Source organism: Oryzias melastigma, unplaced genomic scaffold (genome assembly GCF_002922805.2).
Source record: "Oryzias melastigma strain HK-1 unplaced genomic scaffold, ASM292280v2 sc00325, whole genome shotgun sequence".
In the NCBI taxonomy this organism is placed as follows: domain Eukaryota; kingdom Metazoa; phylum Chordata; class Actinopteri; order Beloniformes; family Adrianichthyidae; genus Oryzias; species Oryzias melastigma.
The window spans coordinates 72,892-83,706 of record NW_023416929.1 but is presented as its reverse complement, the minus strand read 5'-3'; the positions used below and the strand labels follow the sequence as shown (position 1 = coordinate 83,706).

The following is a 10,815-nucleotide window of genomic DNA, read 5'->3' as shown; positions in this document are numbered from 1 at the left end:
AGGGATACAAAGTCCTCTGTCGTTAGGGTAAACCGTGTCGCACTAAAAGCGCTTTTCTTCATATGGGTGTGCTCTGAAGCACAGAAGTTTACAATAAAATGCAAGTAATGACTTTGTTGCAGCATGACCTTTTTAAAGATATAAGACCGCTGTTATGTATGTTTGAGTGCTGGAAGCTCCACACTAAAGCTAGCAGACTGGGAATATTGGTGACTTCATTGAAGGAAAGGGAGGTCGGAATTATGATACTCTATTTTTTCATAACTCTCTGCTTGGAGGGATAAATGAAGAGGAAGAGAGACGGGAAGAATTCGGATTGGTCTTCAAGTTGGTTTACTTTCAAATGCGAGACGAGCATTGAACGCAGCCTCAGCCCTGGGCTGCATGGCACCCTGGGAAAACGGGATTTTGGTGACGTGTGGGAGGAGCTACCACCTAAAGTATTTAGCTTCATCGCTACATGGAAACATTGACTGTATATCTCTTCTACGGTCAATGCATGGAAGACACTGAGATATCAGGTTTATTTATTTCTACAAAAGCATCAGTAATCGTGTCTCCATGTTTGGGTTCATGAGATCATTTAAAGATTCTCCCAGGACGGTGAGCTTCACCATCTGGCTGCAGGAGCTGCATCTGAATAATACACCAGATTCTAGTGGAGAGGTGGGCAGTGTTTGACCGTCTACTGTTCCAATAGGTGTGTATGCTAGCGGAACACATGTGGAGCATGAGACTAAAGTGTTTATTAAAGATAAGTGCAGAAAATTTAAATGAAAAGGACGAAAAATGAATTTGGCTGCCAGCGCTGTAAAAAAATAATACAATGATCATATAATAGTAACTAACTGACCATTCATATTGTGCCTCAATAAGAATAAATTACCCAACATACAGTGTAAAATGAATTAAAATACAACATCATGCATTTTTATTTCCACAGTTATTGTTCTTTGAAGTGATGAGGCCATTTGATATACTCTGCATTTTAGCTCTTAATTGCAGTTTAATTAAGATGTTATGCTAAAGTATTAGTATTTGACATTTTATTTTAGTTTTGCAAAGGATGTTAAATTCATTTTAAGATATTGATTAAATCAATATAAAGCTTTTTAGGCACATAGTTTATTTGTCTTCTCCCTCCTTGTTCTCAAATCTAAAAGTATCTAAGGATACTAATAAGAATCCCAGATTGATGAGGAGTATCGATTTTGGCTCCATCCCTACCCCTGATATGCAAATTGCATTTGGTGTGAACACAACTTGACGAGAAAGATCTGTGAAAGCGCTCTGACTAAAGGAGCTGCTCAGTGAATCTAAAGTCTCCTTCAGAGGCTGTAGATCAGGGCTGTCAAACTCAATCACACAAGGGGTCAAGATCTAAAACACACCTTAGGTCTCCGAACAGGATAAACATTTACTGAACACTCTAAAACTAAGTTTTAAAACTTTAAAATTGTAACTTTACCATAATTATGAACTAGATATGTGATAATGCTAATGTGAATGCTGTAAGCTGAATTTGGCCGCTGAAGATTCTGAAATTGATGGCTGAAAACGCTGAAGCTCATAGCTGAAAACACTGAAGCTGAAAACGCTGATAACGTTGAAGCTAATAGCTGAAACAGCTGAAGCTGATGGCTGAAAACGCTGAAGCTAGGAGCTGAAACCGGTGATGCTGATGGTTGAAATCGCCGTAGCTAATAGCTGAAAAATGCTGTTAGCCAGCTAAAATATTAGCCAAATGCCAAATTATCCTAAAAAACTAAGAAAAAAACATAGGTTAGCCAAAACAACAAGCATGTAGCAAAAAAACTAGCTAAACTTAAAAATATCCTAAAAAACTGAAAAAAGCCTAAATTAGCCAAAATCACTAGCATGTAGCAGATATATTAGCTAAACTCCAAAATAGCCTAATAAATCTTAGTAAATGCCAAAATTGTCCAAAAAGCTATCAGAATGGTCGTTTTTAAAACTTTAAAACTGTAACTTTTTAACATAAATATGAATAATAAAAAAGCAGGAATATTATTCCAGAATAAATCAACTTAAACCTCAAATAACTTTCAATATTTTACCCTCCATGAAAATATATTTTGTCAAAATTATACAAGTTAGAAATGAGAGCAAGATAACATCGGACCATTAATAAGAATACAATATAAAGATCTGGGGGGCCGGATTCGGCCCCCGGGCCTTGACTTTGACACATGTGCTGTGGTATTTAGAAGAGTCTATATCTTTACCCTGGATGATCACCAGAGAAACAGGAGGTGACTTCCCTCTGAAGTCGATGATCGTCTCCTTTGTCTTGCTGGCGTTAATCCGGGGCGCGTTGCTTCCACACCAGCTGACATAATCCTCCGTGATCCTCCTGTACTCCTCATCATCTTCATCTGTCACACATCCAACCATGGCAGTGTCTGAGTTGTAGATGGAATCCGATGTGAGAGAAGGTGAAGGACATTGGGTTAAAACACAAAGCCTGACCCCTGACTGAGCCATCTTCCATTGTATAGTCTCAGGATTCAGCCTGGATATCGAACGTGAAATATGAAACTGCAGGTGTGGCACAGTGCTTTAAGGAGAATGTAATCAATCGTCTTTATCAGGGGTTTGATGATGTGATCATATATCAGATGTTTGGCACAAGGGCTGGGAATCACTGGGTACCTCATGATACGATACCCGATACATGGCTCACGACATTGATATCACAATACTGCGATCATTGGGAAAAAAAATCTCTGACTCACAATAAATAGAACACATATTTTTTTAGGAAAATATATCCCCTTTTATTTTTTAGCTTGAACACAATCATGATAAACAACTTGTGTCTTAGTTTGTGCAACAAATAATAAACACTAATACAAATCAGTAATACTGTCTTTGATGAGGATCGACACCAACTGAATTAGAATTATCAGTAAAATTCAGTGTTAATAATAGTAAACATGAACAGCAGTGCCAATACTTAGTGCTAAATTGTTGTAAACAAAAAAACAAAAAATTAAATAATTCTAGTAGCTACCACACATTGGTGCAACGTGCGCCCCCTATCTACCTCCAAAGGAACGTCTCACCAAAGAATGATGTCCCATTTTGTGAAGAAGTCTGACACCCCTGTTCTAGATTATGTGTTTTCTGTGCTAAAGTCTGTCTTTGTTGTACGTTACTGTTTTGTTTATTCTCGGGGTTCTAGTCTGCAAATTAGCCGTTGGCTGGATGGCCTGTGGACATGGCATTGGTTGCATTTGAAACTGTAGCAATTTTTTTTTTTTTTTCTCTCCCTCTTAAATAAATAAATGATAAAATGTTTTACTCCAGAATAGGCAAGAAAAAGACCCACAAAAAAGTCACAGGCAGAACTGCAAATGTAAAATGTCTGCACAGGGAGTAAATGATGAGTAGTGCTGAAAGATGTCAGCAACATGACCGCATGTCTCTGCAGTCTCCATCTGTAGTAGCATCACTAAGCAGCATGGCTCAGTCATTCAGGCCAACTTCAGAGCAGCCATAGTGACCTGATACAATAGTTAAATCCAGTACCTTAAGTGTCCTACTTCTAAGAGCTTCAGCTGTTAGAATGATTTCATGTTCAACTGCTGTGTTCCCTTTTAATGTCTGTGTTCAGAAAGAGTTTATATAAACCATAGTTTCAAGTAAATAGTTTGTTGACGTTGATCCAAAGCTCAGTGTATCTTCTTCTGTCGTTCTCCTGCAGTGACGTTCAGGGACTGCGATGGAGGAAGAGTAGCGCTGAAGGTGGAAAACTCTCCTCATTTCTCTGTCAGTGATGAGGGTGTGGTCTTCACTCTTCATCATCTCCACCTGCTGGAGAAGACCCAGTTGGTGATCTCTGCTCGAGACCTGCAGTCTGGACTCGTCTGGAAAACCCGAGTCCATCTCCAGATTCATCCACATGGCAACAGCACCAAACCGCAGGTGCAGCACGAGCTCCTTTAGTGTTCCTCATGGAGCGAGCCACTGCTCTGCTTGGCTTTTATTATTTTTTTTTTGGCTGTTTAAATTTGCAAACTGCAAAAAATGTGATGAATTATTGAATTCTTTAGTTACTGCAGACTTCAGTCTTACATTTTTCAAATGAGCCTCTATTGTGCAAAAAAGAAGTGTGAATTTGAACTCTGGTTACATGATAGTGGCATGTGGAGTTCTGCCAATGACAAATGTCTCGTGTTTAAGGACTTCTTTCTTAGTTTTTCAAGCTACCTCACTAAAAAGACAAAAAAACATTTCACTTTGGGATTCACCCAAAAAACAAACTGAGATCTATATTTTATGTGGTTTTATTTTACAGCTATACTGTAGTCTCAGTCGGGAGAAATCAATACTTTTGCAAAGTGTTCTTAGTTTAATGTAAGTGAAGGCTAAAACAAGCCACATTTACATTTTGATGTTCGCTGTAAAGCTGCCTAATAATTGTGTGAATGTTTAGTAAGAGTTCACACTGCAGTGATTCTCCTGCTCCTTCCTGTAAATTTGGATGACGGCAAAAACAAAACAAAAGTTCTAGCAGAAGCGCCTGTCAACCGTCGTGGAAAAATGCACGTCTGGTGTGAATTGAAGGAGAGAGCGGATGATCCATGCTTTTAACAGCACCCACCTGGACACTGAGCACAAACAGGAGGTCCAAACCACAAACACATTTGATGAGAAAGTGTCTTCACCATGCAGACGATCCCAGTTCTTCACATTCACAGATTTGCCTCTAAACTGTCTGCTCTTCCTGTAGTCATCGATTTGCACTGTGTCAGCTGGCTTGTTTACTATTTTGCAGATAAACCCTGGTGATTTAACACTGACTGAACAAGCACCAGACATCTTGTTTCCATGGCGCAGCATGGTATCCAAGGGAGATGGGACTCTACTGCGAGTGAAGAGGGACTGGGTGATTCCACCCATCAATGTCCCGGAAAACTCCAGAGGACAGTTCCCTGAGGATCTCGTCAGGGTAAGAACATTCACACGCATGCACACTTGAATTCATCTACAATAATGTGAGTTTGTGAAGTGTTTTTACGTGAATTCACTTTGGGGGAATTTCAACAACATGGAAAACGAAAACAGGCGTGAAAAAGACGATATAGGAAATTTAACGCTTTAGTGCTGCGAGATTGCAATGCTGAATAGCCTAAAAGTCAGTAATGATTGCCTCTACCGTTCCAAAAATATTTAAACAAGTAGAAAAGATGAGCTTTTAGTCCAATTTTGTTTAGGGTCTGCCTCCCCCGTGAAGTAGTGTGAGACATGAATGTGATTGGATTAGAGTGATTGGAGTAGTGAGTGAATATAAAGTTGTATCCTGAGAGCATGAAAAGTTGGAAGGAAAGCATTAAAGGGGCCATAGCATGATTTTCTTAGTAAACTATATCCATATGATCATATATTGTCTTTGGAACAGTAAAAAACAAACTATTTATGTCTTTTGTGGACTCTTTTCATACCTGGAAGTCAATCGACTCGATCTCTGAGGCTCCAACTTTTGCTCCTTGAGGGTGCCGCCCATTTCATGACATCATCCTAGAGCCGGGCTTGTCAGCATGGTACCCACGACACGCTGACAATTGATTGATGAACATACTGATATACAAACTGCAGCGCATGCATTTATCACCAACATTTGCCACAGATAGACCGGTGATGCTAATGGGTTTATTTTGCAGTGAAATGTGGTCAAAAAATGCAAACATCACCAGATGAACATTTCAGGATTTATTGAAGTGATGAGAACATTGTTCTGAATAGCTCTGGCTTTGAAGGTTTCTGTTCTTTTTGAAGCATCATTAATCTGTGTATCGGGCTGCACGGTGGCGCAGTGGTTAGCGCTCTTGCCTCACAGCGAGAAGGCCCCGGTTCGACTCCCAGCTGGGACCTTTCTGTGTGGAGTTTGCATGTTCTCCCCGTGCATGCGTGGGTTTTCACCGGGGACTCCGGCTTCCTCCCACCGTCCAAAAACATGCTTCATAGGTTCATTGGTGACTCTAAATTGTCCCTAGATGTGAATGTGAGAGTGAATGTGTGTGTGATTGAGGCCCTGCGACAGACTGGAGACCTGTCCAGGGTGAACCCCGCCTTCGCCCTTCAGTAGCTGGGATAGGCTCCGGCACCCCCGCGACCCCGAAAGGGACAAAGCGGTCAGGAAGATGAATGAATGAAATGAATGAATAATCTGTGTATCAAAAATCCTTTTCACGTGTACCTTTCTGCCTCTGCTCGGTAATCCATGTTCAAACCAGTTCTTCTAATTCGTCGTTCACTTTTCCCACTGGAATCATCCTGTTAACGGTTGAAAAGTTACAGTAAATCAAAGAATATAATCACTGGAGCTCCGTTGTTAAAGGATTAAACAAATGTTTGTTAATGAAGTCTAAAGCTGAACTTCACCCAGAACTTGAGAAAACCTGAAGATGTTTCTTTTTTACCCTTACGTGCTGCAGATTAGGTCAGACCGGGACAAGAACCGGATGCTCCGCTATAGTGTGACGGGCCCTGGGGCTGACCAGCCTCCAACTGGCATCTTCATCATCAACTCCATCTCTGGCCAGCTGTCGGTCACCAAACCTCTGGACAGAGAACACATTTCCAACTTCCACGTAAGGCTCCATACACCATGTTTGTGTTGAGATTCAGATTGAATCCGTCTGTCATCACACTGCTAGAGTGTGTGGTGGCGATTTGATTCAAGGAAACACCTCCTCCATTACATCTCAAAGCCTCAAAATGGAAGTTTACACCCCTAGTGCGTACAGTTTTAGTTTATACTTAATATCTATGGAAGCGTTGTGACTCTTAATTCAAAATAAAAGTCAATATTGTAAATTCTTTTACATTTTCTTGTTCAACACCGCTCATTCTGTAACTTCATTAAAACAAAAAAGGAAATAGCACTTCATATTTCAATTTCATAAGTTCTTTAGTAAATTTGTACCAAAATTCAACTGAAAATATCAGTTTTGAAAATAAAAATGGATTAATGGAAATGCTTTTTCATTTTCACAATATAACTGCATTACTCGTCTCTTAAATAAAATGAAAAACCAATTCTCCAACAGCGTTTCCATTTTCTTCTTCAACACTGCTCATTCTGTGACATAATTAAAGTGACAAAGCCAATGAAGATTGCTCTTTCATTTTCACATCCCGCTGCGCAAAAAGTTTCTCATAAATCGGTTTGAGTTAGGAGTTCCTTGGGGCGCACCACGATGACACCGCCGCTTATTCTTCTTCTGCTTTGGTTTGTGTCATCTGCAAACAACAAACCGTTCTCTTTGACTTAAATAGAGGATATTGAATAATGTCAGTTATTGAGCAGTGACAGGTCATGTGTTTAGTTTGTCCTGTATTTAACTTTGTTTTCAGTCAGTTTAACGATTCCCTCAAACTCTTATTTAGTTCATTCTCTGTGGTTTAAGTAACTTTCTAAATTTAAACGCCATAATGAGAACCCCCTCTGCATTCATCTCTGTGTAGTTTTTAGTCTGAATCTGTGTTGGAAAGATATAAATATCTGATCTTAAGTTATGAACCGGATAATGATAATACATGTAAAGGAAATGGTTTTGGAGCCGGGGCGGGATTATATAAGTTCGTTTCCTCCCACTCCCTTTCAGGCAATCTCTTAGTGTTTAGTTATCCTGTGTTTGTCTTTATGGATGTAAACTTCTGATGAGTGATTGTATCGCACATGAATTAACTTTTTTATTTTGATTGCTTGAAATAAACCATCTAATTCTTACATTTGACCAACATTTTAGGTCAGGGGTGTCGAGCTCAATCACACAGGGGGGCAAAATCCAAAACACACCTTAGGTCACGGACCGAACAGGATAAACATTTACTGAACACTCTAAAACTACATTTTGAAAACTTTAAAATTGTAACTTTTTAACATCATTATGAACCAGATATATAGTATTACCTGTGATAATGCTAGTGTGAATGCTGGAAGCTGAATTTGGTAGCTGAAAACACTGAAGCTTATAGCCAGCTAAAACATTAGCTAAATACCAAAATTAGCCTAAAAAACTATTTAAAAAAAAAGAAAAAAAAACTTAGGTTAGCCTAAACAGGTCGCATGTATCGAAAATAGAGAAATAAAGAGCTAAGCTTCAAATTAGCTTAAAAAAACAACAACAAAAAAGCCTAAATTAGCCAAAACGGATGGCATGCAGTCGACATATTAGCTAAACTCCAAAACAACTCCAAAATAAAAAAAATCTTAGTAAATGTCAAAATAGTCCAAAAAGCCAATTTTTAAAATTGTAGTTTTTTTTTTACATATTTATGAATAATAAAAATGCAGGATTATTATTCCAGAATAAATATACTTAAACCTTAAATAACTATATATTTTATTCTCTGTAAAAACATATTTTGTCAAAAGTATACAAGTTAGAAATGAGCACAAGATAACATCAGGTCATTAATAACAATAAGATAAAATGATCTGGAGGGCCGGATCCGGCCCCCGGGCCTTGACTTTGACTCATGTGCTTTAAGGGAACGACGATCGTTTCAGCTCATTGACATTTTCTCACCAAGTATTGATTGAATGTTTGTTTCCAGCTGCGAGCTCATGCTGTTGACATGAATGGGAATCAAGTGGAGAACCCCATTGACATCGTCATCAATGTCATTGACCAAAACGATAACAGACCAGAGTTTCTGCACAACGTCTTCAACGGTTCTGTCCCGGAGGGATCCAAACCCGGTACGACGCGAGCGTCCGCTCCTGCACGCGTGTGCGCATGCTTGTTGACGTCGTCGTGTTTTTTCTGCAGGAACCTTTGTGATGACTGTGACAGGAGTGGACAAGGATGATCCTAAAACAGCAAATGGGATGGTGAGGTACAGGATCCTCTCCCAGAGTCCCATGAGCCCGTCGTCCAACATGTTTACCATCAACAACCGGACTGGAGACATCATCACAGTGGCAGCAGGCCTGGACCGAGAGGTCTGTGTGAACAAACCTTAAACCTCATTCCAACACCTTCATCAAACGACTGTTTGATCAATCAATCAATCAAACCAAAGAATGGGGGACATTCATCAGCATTTTTCCCTCTTGAGTTTATGGTACTTCCCTGGGGTGTAACAGTTCTTTTATTGACGAGTTGCTATGTCGTCATCAGTAATCGTCCACCCGCCATGCTGGAGGTCAGTGGTGGAACTCGGTGTAAATGAATGTGGGGAAATCTACAGCAGTTCTGGTCTGAAGATCTTCTAACACAGGAGTGTCAAACTCAATCGCACGACGGGCCAAAATCCAAAACACACCTTAGGTCATGGACCGAAAATTTACTGAACGCACTAAATCTTTAAAACTTTAAAACTTTTTAACATAACCATGAATAATAAAAAGGTAGGAATATTATTGCAGAATAAATCAACTTAAACCTTAAATAACTTTTAATAATTCACTCATCGTGCCCTTTTAAAAAAATTAAAGGTTTTCTGTTAAATTCAGTTATGTTGCTGCATTTGTGAACTTGCCTTTTGGAAGTTTTGTATACTTTGACATCTTCCACTGAAGTTCTAACGGACGCACACACTCCTGGTGTGTCCGTCTGCAAAAACAATCCCAGATAATCGACTTCCTTGTAGCTTTCTTGTTTGCATCGCTTTTTTTTGTTCAGTTACTTTTTTATTTTTTTCCTGATATTTCACTTTGTTTGCAGAATTTTTTATTATTGCAGTTTCTTTCTTGTTTGCAGTTTTTCATTTTTGCGACAATCACTTTTGTTTACCGTTGCTTTTTATTTTTCTGAGATGGCTTTTTTGCTTGCAGAATTTTTTTTTTGTAATTTTTGCACTTTTTTTCCCCAGTATTTTTTTATTTTTGCTGCTGTCACTTTTGTTTGTTACTTTTTATTTTTGCAGAGATTGCTTTTTTGTTTGTACCGGTAGTTTCTTTTTTTTTTTTTTTTTTTTTTACTTTTGCTTGGGTCACTTATTTGTTTTCTGATTTTTCATTTTTGCACAGTTTCTTTTTTGTTTGCTGTTACTTTTTCTTTCCTGCGATGGAGGTTCTTGACTATTTTGCTTTTGCATTCTTGTCAGGTTGAGGAGCACTTGCCTAAATAACAAGGTCTTAGAATAATTTGGTTTAACTAAATGTTCAGTTGATCCCATTAAAGACATTGTCTAAGTTTTTACTCGGAAAAGCCCTGAAGTGGTGCTGATACCAGAGGGCTGGAGCCTTCAGGACAAATCCGATCATGAACAGAAAATCTGGGAGAGTTTGATCAAAATGGGAGCCGGTTCTGTGTGAGCACGAGCAGCAAATGATTGCACGGAGAATGTCTGAGTTCATGAGAGTGAGTGGGAAAGACGAGTCCTCTGAGGTTGAAAAGGATAGTAGATAGAAATCTAATCGGATAAGCCTGACAAAGCTGACCGAGCTCACTGTACATTTTTCTAAGCATCATTTCAAGTTTGCAGTGAAAAGCTTCAGCAGCCTCTGGCTCTGCTCAGTTTTCTGTCCTGTGCTGCATCTAATCTGTAATACCAGATTATTGATTTGCATGCTTCCATGATCAAAGCGTTTGATTCATTCTTTTCTGTTCCAGAAAGTCCCCCAGTACACCCTGATCCTCCAGGCTACGGATATGGAGGGAAGCCCAATGTACGGCCTCTCCAACACCGCCACCGCCATCATCAGGATCACCGACGTCAACGACAACCCCCCAGAGTTCACCGCTGACCGAGTGAGTTCCTTCAAAGCAAAGCATGCAGAGAAATGCTGAAACTAGATCTGCATGCCAGCTGGTTTATTACCATCAACCAGCTCAT

General features: G+C 39.4%; 1 protein-coding gene across 1 annotated transcript in view; it reads left to right on the top strand.

Annotated features, from left to right (window-relative positions):
- The window catches only part of LOC112138771 (cadherin-2), a 37,321-nt gene that overhangs the window by 8,206 nt on the left and 18,300 nt on the right, over positions 1 to 10,815 (top strand). The window contains exons 3-8 of the mRNA XM_024261397.1: positions 3,728 to 3,948; positions 4,802 to 4,975; positions 6,462 to 6,617; positions 8,590 to 8,734; positions 8,805 to 8,977; positions 10,593 to 10,730. Coding sequence (XP_024117165.1) covers positions 3,728 to 3,948; positions 4,802 to 4,975; positions 6,462 to 6,617; positions 8,590 to 8,734; positions 8,805 to 8,977; positions 10,593 to 10,730 — 1,007 coding nt within the window. The remainder of the gene's footprint in view (positions 1 to 3,727; positions 3,949 to 4,801; positions 4,976 to 6,461; positions 6,618 to 8,589; positions 8,735 to 8,804; positions 8,978 to 10,592; positions 10,731 to 10,815) is intronic.